Here is a 17,535-nt window from a genome sequence, read left to right as displayed (position 1 = left end):
AGAATTCGATGATAGAGTTTAGGATTATGTGCTGGGGCAACAGATCCTAACACATTCTCTATAAGTTTCACAGGCCAATGAGGAGACAGCGTTGGGGGTTTAATGCTGATGATCAATTATGTATTCAGCTGCAGGCCTAATAGCAGCTCAAGCTACTCAACTTACAGGAAACGAAAAGGCCTAAAGTATTCCTATTTCAGTCTTAGACACAAAACCAACAATGGAGAATTACGTACACCCCTATTTAACTGGGCCCCTTTCGTCTGTCCAAATCATAGTTGAGATAGTGAATAGAACTGAAAAGGTATTTTTGAAGTGTCGACGTTGTACAAGCTCAACTTATGGTTCTGACTTGCATGAGTGCGGATCTAAGAAGATAAGCCCCCGCGGCGTTTTCCATGCTTTTTCTTAGAATAGAACAAAGTTTCATTCTTTTTGAACGTAAATCGATGCGACAGCACTGACAGACCAATATAAAAACTCCTGTATGTTCTATTAGTTACTAACGTGGGTTTCATTGCAGGAACGACTATGTACGAAGCCTCATGGCTTTCAATGGCGTTTATTTTTGAATACCACACAATTGCTCTATTTTTTGACATGTAACAACCAAATTAGCCTTGGACACGAGGAGCCTTTAAGAAAATCTTGGCATCTGAGACTGCCGATTGGAAAAGAGTAAAAAGGTAATATATTAGAAAAAGTATGAAAGTGAGACACTTTACATAAGAGGAATTGCGTTTTGGATGATGACGTCGACTGCTTTCACACACATTTTAATTTCTCGGCTTGTACGAAGCTAATCACTTCAGTCCAAGAACAGACAAGAAACTCTAAAAACAGCTGTCCTTGGCGTACAACCCGTCCGTACGAATCGATGACTTCACATTCTCCAGCTAAAAAAGAAGGCCCCGCAACAGCCGGATTCTGACAATGTTCGACGTCCCGTTTCTGTCAAACATGGATCCATGTGTAGTAAAATGAAAGGGGCCGCGTCAGATGGGGAAAGAATATTTATTCAAGATGGCGCGTGGCCTTGATCGTCGAGAGCAGCCAATTCGGCCGCCAGAGGCTAACGTTGCTTTCTCATGTCGCTGTTACGATCCAGCTTTCATGGAGCCTTCTGCTGTTGCATCTAATACAATTGATTCCTAACAGCTCCTCCATCAGGGTTGTGTGTGTTTTTTCTTCAGGGGGCCACGGACTTGAAGAAAGCTGAGAAGCGCAAGCTGGGCTGTTGAACAATGACCGACCAAAACATTGACGAGCAAGACCACGTCGGATATGGTTCGTCTCTAGGTCCAGGTAATTATTCGGTCAATATTGTTCTTGTCTTTCTCTCTCCTCATTTCATTTCTGTCTCTCTCCCTTTCTCTCTACCTCTCAAGACCTGGCCGCTGACTGACTTGGCTTACTGATTTACCTTCTACCATATCAGTAGACCAGCCCCTTCAGTCTGTATGGTCAGATGATAGCACAACCAGACCAACAACAGCAAACAGCACAAGCAGGACGTCAACGGCAGCGCGACCACAGCGAGGCCGCCAGGCAGAGGGCGTGCCCGGTGCAGAGAAGGTCACCGAGGACGGCAAGATCATCCACGGCTGGAACGGCCCGGACGACCCGGACAATCCATTCAACTGGCCCTTTTGGTACAAATGGGTGCTCACCGTGACCATCTGTTTTGTGTCGATCCTGACGGGGCTCCCGGCGGGAAGCTATGGGGCCGGGGCGTCGTACATCAGCAGCCAGTTTGCCGTGCTGAATAGCCCCTTTGACAATACCATCTGGGCCACGGTGTCGTGGAACATGGGTGCTGCGCTGTGGCCACTGATCTTTGTTCCCTTGACAGAATCCAAGGGCAGGATGCCTGGGTATGTATGGATGAAAGCTTCTCCCAGATGCGACCTGGAAGATAACAATTTTGGTGACCATAGCAGAACTGATACTGACTGACTATTCACCTCAAGGTATTTTGGAGCCTACATCATCTTTGTGGCCTTTCTCTTTGGCTCTGCTTTTGCGCAAAACTATGCCACGATTGTTGTGACTCGTTTCGTACGTCTTCTATAATTATTGTTCTCGTTTATCGGCAATGCGCTTCCTTTGTTCACTTCGATGCAATTCATCACTCACTAGCATGATCCCTCCACTGACACCATAACCATCCTAATGAATAGTTTGGAGGTGGTGCCTCATCAGTCAGCATCAACATCGTCGGCGGCAGCATAGCGGATGTATGGAAAGGCGACAGGGCCCGCTCCCTGCCAATGTCCCTCTTCGGCTTCACCTCAGTGGCGGGCATCGCCCTTGGCCCTTTTGTCGGCAGCGTTATTGTCCAGATCCAAAAGACCGACCCGTGGCGGTGGATCTTCTACATCCAGATCATCTACAACGCCGGGCTGATTCCCATCTTCTGGTTCATCCTGCGCGAGACGCGAGGCGACGTGATCCTCGCCCGCCGCGCCAAGAGACTGCGCAAAGAGACGGGCAAGCCCATCTACGCCGAGAGCGAGCTGTCCCGGGACTCCGTCCTGCAGCAGCTCAAGATCTCCTTCTACCGGCCCTCTCGGATGCTCACGACCGAACCCGTGGTCATCTTCTTCACGCTGTGGGTGTCCTTCGCCTGGGGCGTGCTGTTCCTCTTCTTCAGCTCCGTGGTGCAGACCTTCCAGGACGCGTACGGCTTCGACACGCTGCAGACGGGGCTGGTCCAGCTGGCCATCAGCGCCGGGGCCGTCATCGCCACGCTCATCAACCCGATCCAGGACTGGGCCTATCTCAGGTCGAGCCGCCGCAACAAGGAGCGGCCCGGCAAGCCCATCCCCGAGGCCCGGCTGTACTTTGCCGTGCCGGGCTCGCTGCTCTTCGCCGCGGGCCTGTTCTGGTACGGCTGGACGTGCCGCGGCAGTGTGCACTGGATTGTGCCGACGTGCGGCATCGCCTGCGTGGGCGTCGGCATCTACAGCATCTATCTGGGCGTCGTCAACTACCTGACCGACGCCTACGAGAAGTACGCCGCCTCGGCCCTCTCGGCTGCCAGCCTGGGTCGGAACACCTTTGGGGCTTTCTTGCCTCTGGCTGCCAAGCCTCTGTTTGCCAACCTCGGGTTTGGCTGGGCTGGCTCGCTGCTGGGCTTTGTCGGGGTCGCCATGAGTGTGATTCCTGTGGTCTTGTTGTTCAAGGGACCTGCCATCAGAGCACGCAGTCCGTTCATGAGTGAATCGACTTATGATGAGGAGGAGAGGAATGTTCGGAGAGCGAGTTATAACTCGCAGGTGTCCTCAACGGTGAGTTATTAATTAGACAAGTGTGTGCTCTTCTTCAGAGAGTAAAGTACTTTTCTAACTTTCAATTACAGCAGGCCTAAGTGCTTCACATTTCTAAATCAATGCAAGAAGTATACAAGCACGCGAATCATACAATCATTCAAAACACTTCAATCTAATGGTCACAAAAGACACAGAAGTGTGCCAACATATTCTCTCTGGCCAGATGCATGCAAAAGTGAGAAATAGCTGCAATGGATGCTGTCATTGTAATATCACTCACGAATCAAGATGGCAACTCTGCAGATCTACGTTTACATTGGTGACTGATGTAATTGAGTGCTTGTTTGCACAATCTTGTTGTCCATCCCTTCGTTTCTCAATCAAGTCGAGTATGTAACTATTACGTTACAATTTTGCTCTTCTCTCCAACACAACTCAACTTTGCACACGAATGAGGACTATTGCCAGTGTTGTTATTTACTACAGTAATTACATCAAGCAAACCAAGTGAATCCAAACAACCAATCCACACCGACGGTGAAGAAGAGCAAAAGAGAAGCCTCCCCCGTGACCCCCACCCCGAACGCACTCCGCGGACCCACGGCCGGCCTCGACATCTACCGCGCAAGTGGGACCCCCCTCCTCTCTGACTGCAAGCCAGCCTTAGGTGCAAGTCTGAGGCCCAAGCCCAGCCCAGCCCAGCCTCCTCCTCTCGCAAAGAGTAAAAAGAGGGAACGAGCTAAACACAACAGCAAGTAATGCCCTTCCCCTCTCCGCCCCCAACAAAGCACATGAGTCGACCGAGAGAAGCCGTTTTCCTTTGCAACTATGTACCTCAAAGAATCCCTGCTCCTTCTTGTCTACCCGCTCCCCCCTCCGTTCTTCTCTCTCATCTGTAGCAGGCTTGACCCCCGTCCAGTCGGGTAGTCCAATGCCATTTTCGTCCGCCCGGAAAAGTCCCTGGGCCTGGAAACAGACAGCAAAAAGATGATGATGATGATAATGATGCTTGCTTGCAGTCAGAAACCCCCGACTTTCCGACGAATGCTGCTATTTGTCGGGAACGGGCGGAGGAGCCCCTGGGGAAGAAATCTTCTCCGGTCTTCCTCCTTCTCTTCTGACGTCGGGCTCAGGGTTCATTCCAACTCTTCACCTGCCGCTCGCCCCCCCCCCCCCCCAACCCTCTCTTCCTCTTTCCTTTTCGATCTTGATGTTCTAGTCGACTACGAGGCCTTCGAGAATTTCTAGAAGAAATTGTCTGCCCATGGGCGGTGGGCCCTGGGGAAACAGTAGTGCCTGACGATCACACCTCGATATTGGAACTGGGGGCGGTCCTTGACGGTGGATCGAGACAGAGAGCACATGATCGAGCATTTCCCCCAGTCCACCTTTTCTCTTTCTCTCTCTCTCTCTCTGAATGTGTGTGTGTGTGTGTGTGTGTGTGTGTGTGTCTGTGCACAGTCACTCCTGCTGAGATTCTCTACCCTCTCCCCGCTCCTATCTGTAGTATGCAGGACTATGTGTAATAGCCTCGTTGAAAACCGTTGAAAAATGAAAAATGTAAGCCGAGTACCCTAAATTCGACAAACCTTCACAGCCAGCTACATCACTCGACAACCAACGGACGGAGACCGGAGGACGAGCCTCGCGATGGTACCAAGCTTATTTTCCTTCGTTTCCCTCTCTCTCTCCCTCGGTCCGTGAAGCCATCTCCTCCTTGTGGTGTAGTTTTTGCATGTGCACACAAAAGCACATGCATGTTCGGTCGGCTTGTCCCCCTACCCCCCCCCCCCCAAAAAAAAAATCACCCCTCATCTTTCCCGTTCCCGTCTTCCCCTCCCCCTTCTGCCGCTTCTAGCGCCCCCGCTCCCCATGTATGTAGGTCCTGTTTCTCTCTCTCTCTCTCTCTATTTCTCCTGCATGCAACACACACATACATCAAAAAAAAAGAAAACCCCATTCCCACCTCCGAGGCTACAGAAGCGTGTGATAGAAGCCGCCAAGGACGCATATCTCAGGACGCGCCTCATGCCGTGCGTCTCCTGCAACAAGAGTAAGAAGACCTTTCCGGCCTAGGAAGTTGAGTTGGAGATCCACTTCATTTCTCTCCGTCATCCGTTGGTGGAGGATGGAACACCCCCCCCATTTCTTCTTTCTTTCTCTCCCCCTTCTCTCTTCTGTCTCTGCCTTCCTCTTTTTCTTTCGAGAACCCTTCTAGAAGCATGATGACGCCGGCAGACGGGAGGACGGTGCAGCGTAGCACCGATGGTTGTGAGATAAAAGTGTGGTGTGCGTGTGTGAAGTGTGAGTGGGCGGGTGGATGCGCCCGGACAGCCTTGCGCGCCCGGGGGGGGGGGAAGGAAGGATAGAACGAGGGGGGGTTGTTGGGGAGGTAAGAAGACTAGAATTGTAATACCACCCCCAGGGGTGTATGTTTGTGTGTGTCCATGTCCCTCTCTTCCTGTTGGCTGGTTTTGGTTCGAGGGGGCCTCTTCTTGGGCTAGTAGAATGAGGAGGAGGAACAACAAGAAGAAGCAGGGTGGTGAGGGGCCGTGGGTCCAAGTACAGTACAGTAGCACTACATACTATGGTACATAGCAGGCACTAATACATTGATTACCCATAGTACCTGTCTTGTGTCCTTTCCTCAAAAAGATCACGTCCCATCCCGTCCAAGCCCTTCTAGAAGCCCCAAGCTGCGGTTGTGGTTGGACGGATGGTAAGGCGGCTGCAGGCTACATGTGGACCGCCGACGGGCCGGGGGGTCTTTGTCTGCAAGTGGTCTTGTTCATTCAGCTTTTGTGTTCTCCGTGACAAGGGACGGGGCACGGTGGAGGAGGAGAAGAAGTAACTGGTGTGACCAATGTATGTAATCCTGTGGTACGCATGTACTATATAGCACTCTCACTTATACGCACTTACATGTGCACATTTCATGGTAGATATTGCTATAATACTGTATAGTACTTACTAGAGTATGCACGCACGTACTTTTATACATACAATAGTAAGCAGACCATCAACATCATGAAGAGCTTAATCACCCACAGACGATGCAGGGAAATTATCATGCACTGCTGCTTACAATAGTTAAGTAGTAACAGCACTCCACGTTATGCACTTTCACAGCCCTCTCCCACACAATCAAACGAGGCTCGGCGCCTCGCAACTTGGTGCATGCGTGCTCTCATCATGATGGTGGTGTGGGACCTCCTCCAACATCCCCATCCAACAACACCCTGCATGAAAAAGTGTCTGGCCCACATAGATAGCACACAGGGCGTAATTACTTGGAAGGGGGGGGGGGCGGGGGACACACACATACACAAGAGCATACGTACATACATACGATGCCTAGTTCCTGGATTTCGCGCGCATGCATGGCGGGCGCATGAGTCGTCCTGCATCACGACGTCGCTGGCGTGTGGGGTGGAAAGGTTGGACCGGGAATCCACGGCACAAAGACGCCCGGGGGAGGGGGAGGGGAGAATAGAAGGAGGAGCTTGAACGGCGCCCGCTACAGCAAGTGCAGTTTTCCTTCTTCTTTCTGGGATTTGGGCTACTTGCTATATACGATATACACCGTGTAGCAACCGTGTCACTAGACTGCTGTAAAGCGAGAGCGAGAGAGAGAGAGAAAGTGAGAGAGAAGTACTCAGGGTATCATTGCAGCTGCACTTCTATGCTACGTGTCTGAGGAAATGCTCGCTGCAGACAGTCCGGTGGGGGAGAAATTGGAACCCCCACGCGGATAGGAAACCCGCTTTTTTCCGCCCCTTCACACACTGACACCTATTGTCGCGCCCCCCCTGGATGCAACACTGCAGCGACATGCTTGTTTTGCTTGCTCCGCCCAGTATCGTCCGGCCCTCCGCGTGGAGGTGCAGTGAAGGAGAAGGAAGAGGAGGAGGGCGGCTCGACCGTATTGGGTGGATTACAGGCTCGGACACGAGATGGTGTGAGACTTTTATCTTTCTCCTTGTTTTCGGCCGAATCGTTTCCTTCCAGGTTTCTTATGTTGGCCCTCCTCAAAGATAGATGATAGTAGCCAGTTGTGCTTCTTTGTTTTATCAGGGGGTTCCCTACTTACAACCCACAAGGCTGTTGTTTAAGTATGTTATAAGATCGGGACGAGGCCCACATATTCGACCAATCGGTATACAATAATTAACTATATAAGTAATCACAGGTCACAATAGCAAGACCCTAGAGAAAAAGTCGGTTCGTAGGCATGAAAAAGGAAATGAAGGGAAAAAAGAAAAAAAGAAAATAAAGGAACACATCCGACCATCAAGTCCGAGAAGGAGACCCGGCGCCGAAAGCTCAGAGAGGGCGGGGGAAACCAGGAAGTGTGTGTTGGTCTCCATAAGCCCATCCGTGATCTACGATGCAGGACGCCAGGGTGGGAAAGAAACGCAACCCAAACCCCTGCTACTTTTCCCACCGGCGAATTATGCTATGGCTTCGAGCAAGAAAGAGGGAGGGTAGTACTGTGCAGTGTTGCAGCCAAGAGGGCCATGACATGAGAGCTGCTGTGACCTTGGGAACACAAACAAAGCTCAGTCTCGCTCGTACGGGGGAAACATCCCGTTCTGACATCTGATTCCCGTCTGTTAGACCACTCCAGCTGTTAAATTTGGGAGCGGCAAGCAGAATGAGGAGGGTAGCTGGAAGACAAAGGGTGGGGGGGGGGGGACGGCACAGCATGAAATTTGGCTCTCTTTTGGGACAAATATGATACGACCACCAATGGCACTTGTTCATCTCGTCATCGTCGTCGTCGTCTTCTTCTACTCTCAAAGGAAAGGGGGGGGGGGGGGAGAGAGAAGGAGAGAAAGGTCGTCACCCACACTGACATCGAGATAAGGCCCAGGCCAGAACACAACAATCACAACAACAACACGCAACACACACACGCAACACCTACCCTGCCCTTGCCCCCCTCCATTTCGCAAGCGCGCCTGCAGTAGTCCGTATTATGTAGTATAGGAGACGGCATCATCACGTACGACGTATATAACTTAGCGCCTGCAAAAGACATGGCAAGGGTCCCGGTCTGCTTTTAGTGCACCCACGGAAAAGCATATGCATGCACACATTACAAAGCCAAGCCCAACGTACCGTACGCCCATCCATTGCATAAACTTAAGACTATCAAGCCAAGGCAGAGCAAGGGTCTCGTTTCCCCAATGAAACCAAGGTGTGTGTGATTCTTTCCCCATCGCAATGCAATAACAGAGATTTGCTATTAAAAATAATCGAAAAAAAAAAATCAACAAAGGGCCACGGCGCAGGACGAAGACAAAAGAACAAAAAAAAATAAAAAAATAAAAGAAATACATACATGATCGGATTTCGGTCACCGAGTGCGAATGGCACTACTTCCTCCTGCGGGTGCTGGCGCTGGTCTTCCCCCCCTCCTCCTCCTCCTCCTCCTCCTCCTCCCCGCCCGCCCCCCCCTTCTGAATGGATGGCTAACCAACTGGCTAGCCAACTCACTCGTCCGTCCGGGCCACGGTTCAAGAATAATGGGATCACGTTAGTACTGGTGGTAATAGCAGTCCTGTAGCAATAGTACGGTTGGCAACTTGTAGCGAGTGCGAGAGCGGTACCAACCCTCCTGAGATCGTGAGGCTCATTTGCTGCTTGGCATGCTTACTTCCGATTTGGCACCTACGGCCCTCTCTTGGCGTACACTGCAGTAGAGTACCGAACGTAGAGACCCCTTTTCCCTTTACGGCGTCACTGCTGGTTCTAGAACTCTCAAGGGAGGAGGGGGGGGGGGACAAGGGGCTGATGAGGATGAATCGTCTCAGCTTATTCGACTAAATCAATCGGTATAGATACAGTTTATCGACAGAGAATAATCAGGAGAAAAAAACACTATGTCCATCATGCGAGACAAAACAAGAGACAGAAAGAAATCAAAAGCCACCGAAACGGAAAAGAAGAAAAAAAAAAAAAAAGATGAGTTTTACGAGAAAACCCATCAGTGGCTCCGAATAGTAATCGTACACCAGCGTCAGACGTAAAACCCATAAGATCTCGTTTTCATCCCGAATGCCGTCCGCCCATAGTTCATGCCGATTTGTTTTTCTTCAAAGCGTTCCTTAGCCGACAATATAGGCCACAGCAACGACGTTGAGTCCCAACCCTCCCTCCCCCCCAAAGTCCTGCCGTAGCCATGATCGTGAATATGTAAAGTATGTTTGTATGCGTGTGTCATCATTGTGCAAAACGAGAGAAATCCTCCAGGGAGGTTCTTGTCTTTTTCATTCTTTGGTCCGGTTTGGACTCATCAGAACATGATCCACTCGACCTCGACACCAGGCCCGCCGATGCACCTTGTCCAGCTGAAAGGGGCCCGCCTGACCAGGCTGCCCAGCTTGCTCTCCTGTTGGCCATCCCGGCCCTCACCCGCCCAGATCCTCTCGAGCACGTCCAGTGCAGAGAGGTTGTTCATGTAGCCCGACCGGGCCATGATCTCCCGACACTTGGACCGGACCATGCCCTGCTGCATCTCGTTGACGCACTCGGAGCCTGCGACGAACAGAGGCCACAAGAGGAACTTCTCGGCCGACGAGCCCGCCTCGAGACTCGTCGCGTAGTACACAACCTGACTGACGAGATTGCGGAAGTTGTTGTGCGCACTCGACACGTTGGGGCTGGCCAGACGCTCCGTGTACAAGAGCGCCGCGTACCGGAATGCCTCAGACAGCGAGCCCAAGTCGCGCACCTGGGCCGGCGTGGCTGCCAACCCCGCGGGGAGCGCTGCGAGCACACGCTGCGCGTCAAACTCCCAGGACTGCAGAGCGATGCGTGCGTCTTTCCACTCGCGCCAGAACGTCGAGCGGTGGTCGTCATAGGCCGAGGAGGGCGAGGTCATCAGGGGGGAGAGAACGTGCTCCTCCTCGAGAGGCGGGCCAAACATGCTGTCGTACTGGTGGTGGTGGTGGTGGTGCTGCTGCTGCTGCTGCTGAGGCTTGCTGCTGAACATATCGGCGCTGAGGTGGTGCTGGTGTTGTGTCTTGTAGACATGGCCGAGAGGCAGCTCAAGCGGCGACTGAGAGCGCGATGGCACGCCGCGCGGTGGGGCGGTTGTGAGGAGGTTCTGCACCGGCCGGTGCTGAGACAGGAGGTTAAGCCTGCCCAGCTTGACAATCGTCTTGAAGAGCTCGCGGTCGCAGCCCACGAGGTTCTCTGCGCCGGGAGGGAGGAGTTGGGCATCCGGCATGACGCCGTAAAAGGAGGTGTTGAGCTGGGCCTCGCGGTCATTGATGCTCGCCGAGATGGCGTCAAAGTAGGTGAAGAGGGCCTCCATCCACGCAGAGTCTCTGGAAGGGGGGAAAGGGGATGAACGCCTCATGCCTAGAATCTTCTTCACACCGGCGAACTGGGTATGGAACTTGGCAATCCCAGACTCCGCCATCCGGTAGTGGCAAAGGAGCAGGATCGTGGCGAGAACGGCATCGCCCCGTGCCTTGGTCGGGTCGTTCAGCTGCTCGTTGAGCAGGTTGACAGCGAGATTGCGGTGCTGGTATTCCTCCGAGAGCGTCCTGTCGTCGCTCTGAATCTCCGCTGCCTGTGGAGACATGTTGTTATTGTTATTGTTGTTGTTGTTGCTGTTGTGGACATCCTTCTCATCCTGGCCGTGCGCCAGGCTCAGCTTCCTCTTCATCCGTAGATTGCATGCAGCAAGCGCACAGATGGCATGCTGCAGGCTCCGGCTGCCTGTGGCAAGGGCGATGATATGTTCCCTGAAAGGATTGTGCGGCCCATCGATGAACACCATCCCTGGGCACATGGTATTTTCATAATAGTCCATAAAGAAAGGGATTTTGGCGATCAGATCCTGGTTGACCGGTAGCACCGGCTGTTGATCCATGACCGACGACCAGGGAAGTGAGTGCTCTGGGAGGCCACCACTACCACGGGGCGAAACCTTGTCCTCTTCCGGCGAAGCCCAAAAGTGCCTCTCAGATTGGGCGCTTGTGCTGTAGGCGTCCAAACCAGGAGTTGCTGGAACAGTTGAGGACATTATTAGTCCCGACGAGCCTAGTAGACGTATTGAGAGGTGAACAATATCTCACCAAGTGGTTCGTAATCCATCAGGCGGGTGTTCAAGTGGGCTTCAAAGCCGTCCATGTGAGAGTGGATGCTCGAGCTGGGCTCAGAGGGCGCGTACACCAGGCTGGGGCACGAGGTGGGCGCGCGGCCGTGGTCCATCATCATGGATGATACCGGGCTCTGGGGCACGGGCGAGTTGGCGCTGTTGTAGCTCTCAGCGTAGATGTGCGTGGGGCTGGTGACGAAGGGCAGATCATCCCTCGAGAAGGTGTTGCTCAGCGGTGACAGGTAGTCTGCATCACTCAGCGACTCGATGGACGAGGCGAGCGGCTCAGGAGGTCCGTGGACGAGGATTGGGCCCAGCTTGGGGAAGCGAAGACCTTCCCCTGGCAGGCTGGTCGCGTAGGGCACGCCGTGCCAGTGGCTGGGGACCGCTGGCATAGGAGGCGTAGGCTCTGCGTGTGTGATCTTGGAGAGATCGAGACCGTGAAACGGAGTGGCAGGCATGGAAGTAGCATAGCGGTGGTGCTCCACAGGCCCGTCTATGTCGCTGCGGACACTCTGGGGCGAGAGAGACTCTTGTTGCTCGTGCCAGTGGCCAGCGCTCGCCGCATGTCCATGTCCTGCGGTGCTGCTGGTAATGCTCGAGTTCGCCCGCGCCCTGGGGGAGCTCTTCTTGACAGGATTGACCGGGGGCGACTTGGCGATCGGTAGCGAGAGGCCGCGGAGCTTCCCACGACTGGCCACACCCACGCCCCAGGTCAGCTGGGTCTTGTATCCGGAGCACTCGTTTCCGACTTCCAAGCACTGCGAGCAGTAGGGCCTCCTGCGGTCACACTTGACGCCCCTCTTGGTACAGGTAAAGCAATCATCCGCAGCACCACCTGCAGGCGCACGTCTCCTCCGCTTGCGCACAGCAGCCGCATCAGACTTGGGGTTCGACGGAGTTGGTAGTGGGACGGTCATTTTGACAAGGTTGCAAGAGTGGAAAGAGAAAAGAACCAGATCCTCCGAAGGTTGCAGGAAGAATGTGGCAAGGATGATTGTGTGCAAGAGCCCAGAGGAGAAGAGGAGACTTTGTTGGAGGGATCAGAAGGTACCGTCAACCGGATATTGTTTGTTGAAGGTGGTCAAGGAGAGGTGGCGGCGTCAACGCTCAGGGTTGAAGGGGAGTGGTTGGGTAAATGGGAGTTAATATGGAAGAAAGGCTGTCATGGCAAAACTCGTCCAAGTGATGGGAAGATGCAAGGCAGTATGGCAAGAAAATATTGAAGCGAGAGAAGATGGGCGTGAGGTCCATCAAGTAGGTAGGCGAAGTCCCTCTCTGGGTAGTACTAAAAGAGCCATAGGTCATAGAGACGAGTTGCATCCCCTCCACAAAAGATGGCATCCTTTACGGGACGCCAAAGGTAGGCTACATGTACTATGTAGGTACATGGGTCCCCCTCATCACTTATCGGGGCAGGGATTCATCCTGCGCGCGAGGTACAAGTGGAGGCAAAGGTTGCTGAGACCCGAGGGGTGTGTGGGTTGCGGCCACCACCAAGGATGCGCGGATGGTGGAGGGGTGGTGGCCGGGAGCCCTGTCTCTTGTGTGGTCTGGCCTGTTCATCGAGACTGTCTGTCTCTCTGTCTTCACACTTGGGCGTGAGGATTCGAGAATGGAGACCTGGACTGCTGCCCCTCCCCGCCCCGGGGCCACTCCCTCCTCAGAAAACCCGTGTCGGATAACGCAGCATCACCACAGCCGGCCGGTCATTTTATCTCGTGTGAGTGCCACTGCTCCATTTCTTGGTATGAGAGATGGAGAGCAGACCGAGAGAGGAGGCGAAACGGCCCACGTATGCGTAGGAGGAGGGGCGGACTCGATGTACCGCACTTTTGTCGACGAGAGGGTAAAACCTCGGCTTTGGTCAAAAAAAAAAACCAAAAAAACCACTTGTGACAAGCAGAATTTCATGTAAATTGTGTGTCCTGGACATATGTCTGAGTGAGACCAGTCCGAGGCAATGGTAGTGGGAGGAGGAGGAGGAGGAGGAAGAGGGGCCAGCCAGCACAGCCAGCCTGATGCTAATTGCACATGGGAGCAAGAGGTGCCGTTGTGTGAAGTGAGTTCACGAGCGAGCGAGGTAGAACCGATCCACCGCAGCCAGTGTGCAGCACAGGACCGCAAGCGCATCTGCACATCGCAGGCTGCATACAAGGGGAGGGGGTGCCTTCGGTCGAGAGTACTATGGTACGGAGTACAAGGAAGACTTGACGAGTGGGGTGCCGGATTTTAGGTTAGCGGATCACGGTGGTCATCCGTGAAGGCAGGGGGATCAACGACCGCGGTGCTGCTGAGGGGTCCACCTGCATCGATCTCTTGTTGACCCCACTCGCACGAATGAGAGCGACCGAACAACCTTTTTGACTTGCAGCAGGTCGAACGGAGGTGCGGACGATCCCTGCGGCCAGGGGAGGGAGGCCCGCCGACATTGGCGCGGAAGGATGAGGTTGCCAGGCGCTGATTGGGGGGTTGCCGGCTGCTCCAGGGCAGACGAGGTTCGAGCGAGACAGGTGCCCATAATATGTTGAAAAGCGGGGGTTGAAGCACGTCCGCCGACTGGTGAGACTAGAGATGAGATGACAGGTACGAAGACGCTCAGGCACTCGGTCACTCAGCCCTCTTGTTATTCTTTGCAGAAGGCTGGGGTCCTTGTCGCACAGCGAAAGAGAGAGGCATGAGAGAGGTTTGGCGTTGAGCTTGCTTTTACTCAACCTGGGCTGGTCCGGTGGTCCTGTTCTCCATAGCTTCTCGTGTAGTGTGTGTAACGGCGCGGTAGAAGCGCCGGGAGGAATGAAGAGCTTGCCCTGGCCGTACGAGCCAGGGTCGGCCACGGCGGGGGAACCGTCATCACGGCTAGATCAACTAATCACAATATCTGTACGAGACCAGGGTTGAGGACCTGCGCGGCCCCCGCCCAGGATTAGATCTGTCAGACGCTCAGGGCAGCGGTAGCAGCTTGCTCCGGACATTCGAGATTCCATTAGAAGCCCACTCCATCATGCATAAGTTTGTTCGCATATCTTTCATAAGTCGTACGATATTGATATGGCCCACGATTCAACCAGCTGTAGCGCAGGGTGTCGTGATAGTGTGGCTTGCATAGCTCTCTTTTGCTGGCTGTCAAGAGGAGAGTAAAAGGGAGAGAGAGAGAGAGAGAGAGAGAGAGAGAGAGAGAGAGAGGAGAGTCCAGTGTGGACGTGGTGTAATCCTGGGTTCAAGCCAGGATTCTGCGGCGTGTCAAGTCTTCTCATTGGTCAACAAGGCCGTCTAACACCCAATTTGTCGTCATTGCCGGCTCCAACTCAACTTTACCCGCTATCATCTTCATGGGGGTTGGTTTCTTGAAGAACAAGCATGTTCCCTTTGGATTTACTCATGGGGCATATGGAGCACAAAGCTTATCATCTTTTTTCGATGTCTTGGCCCAAGCTTGGTATCGACTGGCTTGTGTTTCACTGTAGAGGGGTTGACAGCCCAGGTTCTTGTGGACAGGCAAGAGTCGAGAGATATTTTAGGTCTGGTATTGTTGTGCAGACACCGTCTAAAGCCGCCCCCCCCCCCTCCCTAATTTTGCAAAGCCGCAAGCATATTGAAAAGCTGAGGAGAGGGGAGTGGGGGGAAAGGGAAGGACGAGCGTGAACCCAGATTCGTCCGTGACTTGGCGCTGCCGTCATCATGTATCCTGAAGCTGCAAATGATAGGTGCCAGATCTTGCCGGCAGATGACCCGTGAAAGTCTCCTTGCGTGGGGTGGCATTGTTTTCTGGTGGTCAAGGTGCCTGGAACTCGATAGAGGCATGTAGGTCTTGAGCAACGAAAGAACCAGAACATGACGTCTTGTTGCAGAGCTGCAGCAAAGGGGCCCTCCCTTCGAGCGCCAAGCGGACGAGCCACCTTCGATGCACCAACTTTTTTTTTTGTTGACCCAGGTTGATTAAGCCCCGAATGGCACTGCGACAAACCCGCAGCGGCCAGCAGCTAGACTTGGACCTGCCTGATACTCAATTCTCACGGACGAGACCGCGCGTATTGCAGCACATTGTTGCCTCCGTGTTCCCGATATCATAACGTGCAAGATGAACGGACTAGTGTAGTAGTAGCTGTCTGTGCTTCTTGTGGCCTGAACACTTTCTTGGTCTCGGTGAGGCGTTAACATGTCGCTGGACGCTTGGATTGGCTGAGAGTAGACAGACAGGATCCATGACGAGACCCTTCGATCGGGCTTCGAATGCTTCCATGACCGTTGCCGCAGAGCGCCGGCTTAGCCACTGGCGGCACGGGACCTTTGAGGGGGAGGGTGGGCTAACCCCCTCCCACTGGGGTCCCCCCTCTCCCCCACCCATCTGTGGCCCCCCCTCGCAACACAGCTTGCTAAACCCGAAGGGGGTCAGGAAGCCGACGCTGCTGCACTAGCAAGCGTCTGGCGGCTGGACAGGCTCCGTGGGATGTTGCGTCTCGCAAGGCAGTGAAAGCCCTGGTTTTGTCGGCAGTGCTGAGGGCGTCTCTCGTTCACAATGTTGATGACTTGTGATGAGGGCAAATGCGGGGGTCGAACGGAGATGCGATGCGTCCAGAATGGTAGGTTAGGCGGGCCGGAACCAAGCGAGGGTGCTGTGTCGATCATCCTGCCAGCCTTGGCGGCCCAATTTTGTCCTCGCGTGGTGATTGTACGATGCGACGTGCAGTTGAGCTGCGCACCAAATTGTCTCCTTGGGGGAGGGCGCTGAGCCTGCGTCTCTCAGCTCCTAGCCTGACAGCCTGGCAGCCTGGCCTGCAGTGTGACCAAGTTCCAGGCTGGCTGATTGTCTGTAGGCTGTAGGGCGCCGAACCGCATCAGCCACCGGCATTTGAAATGCCCTGGTCCGGGTTTTGCGAAAGGCTGAGGCCTCTTCAGATCGGTCTAGTTGGTTTTCTTCTTCTTTTTCTCTTGTTATTTCTTCTACTTCGTTCCCTTCTTTTGAGCAGCGCACTCTCCTTTACTCGTGGTGATGGGGACTGGCATAATCCGAGATGAGGCAGTGCTTGACCGACGATCTTGTCGGGCAGTAGTAGCGTGGTGCATCTTGATACGTGCCGACTTGGCGAGACGTAATTTCCGTGGTTGCCCGTGGTTGCGTCTAGGTCCCATACGAGGCCCCCCTCCTCAAGAAAAAAGAAGGGAGGCCCTGGGTCGTCCTGAATCTGGGGATTCCATGGGCCGCCACCCATTATCGACCGTCGACCCATTATCGACCCTCGGCCCTCAGCAAGTGCCGCAATTCCATGATACTATTTGTAGTAATAGATGTAGTAGCAGTGGTCATAGGTACTGTACCTCCTTCAGGTTAGCATACCATGATGCACACCCAATTGTTGAACGAAGCTGTATGCTGTTTTGCTGCGAGTCCTGAGAGGCGGCTCTTTCGACGTCATGGCCTATTCTATGGGGAAAACAACGATGACGGCAAAAAGGGACCACAGGCATGACAGGCCAGTCTTCAATGTGAAGTTCTTTTTGGGGCTTGTGGACGTCAGAAGGTGGCCTGGAGGCGACGTTAAACATCGAGGTAGCTGGTTAGGGCGTGTTGAGGGTGGGCGAAGCTATGCAGCCCGCCTTGGCCGCATCTCTTGGTAAGGCGAGACAGGTGCGTAAGTCCCAGATGCCAAGAGGGCCTAAAAGCCTAGGGCCAACGGTCAGGGGTGTGAGGCCCTACAGTACACGGATGTACTGGCGCCATAGCGCTATAGTGCCAGAGTGCATACCCAGTACCCTCCCAGACTCCCTACTTGCCTTCCTACCACCCTAGCCTTCGTGCCTTCTTTTCCATAATAGCATGGATGGCGGACCCGTCTTCTAGAGCCCCTTCGCTCTTTCCCCCTCCATGCAGTGCGCACGCGTCTTTTGCTATGTAGCCTACGAAGCCCGTAGTGTCATAATTGTACAGCGCCTATTCGGCCCATCTTGAAATGAAGACAATGCACACCACCACCACCAGCACCACCATCAGCAGCTCAGCCACCCCATCAAGCAACCACGTCCCGGAGCATCGTCTCCCCAAGAATTGATCGACCCCTTTGTAGCACAATATCGATGTCGTTTGAGGACCCTCTCGACATCATTTGACGTCTTGACTCCTGCACGCCCCACCACCTATTCGACGACGGCCCT

At 53.7% G+C, this 17,535-nt stretch overlaps 3 protein-coding genes across 3 annotated transcripts; 1 reads left to right on the top strand and 2 right to left on the bottom strand.

Annotated features, from left to right (window-relative positions):
* Positions 1-1,244: 1,244 nt before the first annotated feature.
* On the top strand, positions 1,245-3,783 carry M406DRAFT_336410 (putative MFS multidrug transporter; the record flags this gene model as incomplete). The annotated part of the gene is made up of 5 exons (XM_040921145.1): positions 1,245-1,287; positions 1,496-1,874; positions 1,971-2,058; positions 2,181-3,251; positions 3,772-3,783. The coding sequence occupies 5 exons, from the start codon at positions 1,245-1,247 to the stop codon at positions 3,781-3,783; spliced, it is 1,593 nt and encodes a 530-aa protein (XP_040781794.1).
* Positions 3,784-5,954: 2,171 nt separating this feature from the next.
* Positions 5,955-6,654, bottom strand: M406DRAFT_67201 (uncharacterized protein; the record flags this gene model as incomplete). The annotated part of the gene is made up of 4 exons (XM_040925048.1): positions 5,955-6,163; positions 6,195-6,220; positions 6,276-6,349; positions 6,622-6,654. 4 exons carry the CDS (start codon positions 6,652-6,654, stop codon positions 5,955-5,957), a joined length of 342 nt encoding a protein of 113 aa, XP_040781793.1.
* A 2,916-nt stretch (positions 6,655-9,570) lies between these two features.
* M406DRAFT_246141 (uncharacterized protein) lies at positions 9,571-12,305 on the bottom strand (the record flags this gene model as incomplete). Its single annotated transcript, XM_040916394.1, has 2 exons — positions 9,571-11,291; positions 11,363-12,305. 2 exons carry the CDS (start codon positions 12,303-12,305, stop codon positions 9,571-9,573), a joined length of 2,664 nt encoding a protein of 887 aa, XP_040781792.1.
* Between the last annotated feature and the right edge of the window lie 5,230 nt (positions 12,306-17,535).

Source organism: Cryphonectria parasitica, assembly GCF_011745365.1.
Source record: "Cryphonectria parasitica EP155 unplaced genomic scaffold M406scaffold_1, whole genome shotgun sequence".
NCBI lineage: Eukaryota > Fungi > Ascomycota > Sordariomycetes > Diaporthales > Cryphonectriaceae > Cryphonectria > Cryphonectria parasitica.
The sequence above is the reverse complement of the archived record's forward strand: the minus strand, read 5'-3'. Positions and strand labels throughout refer to the sequence as shown.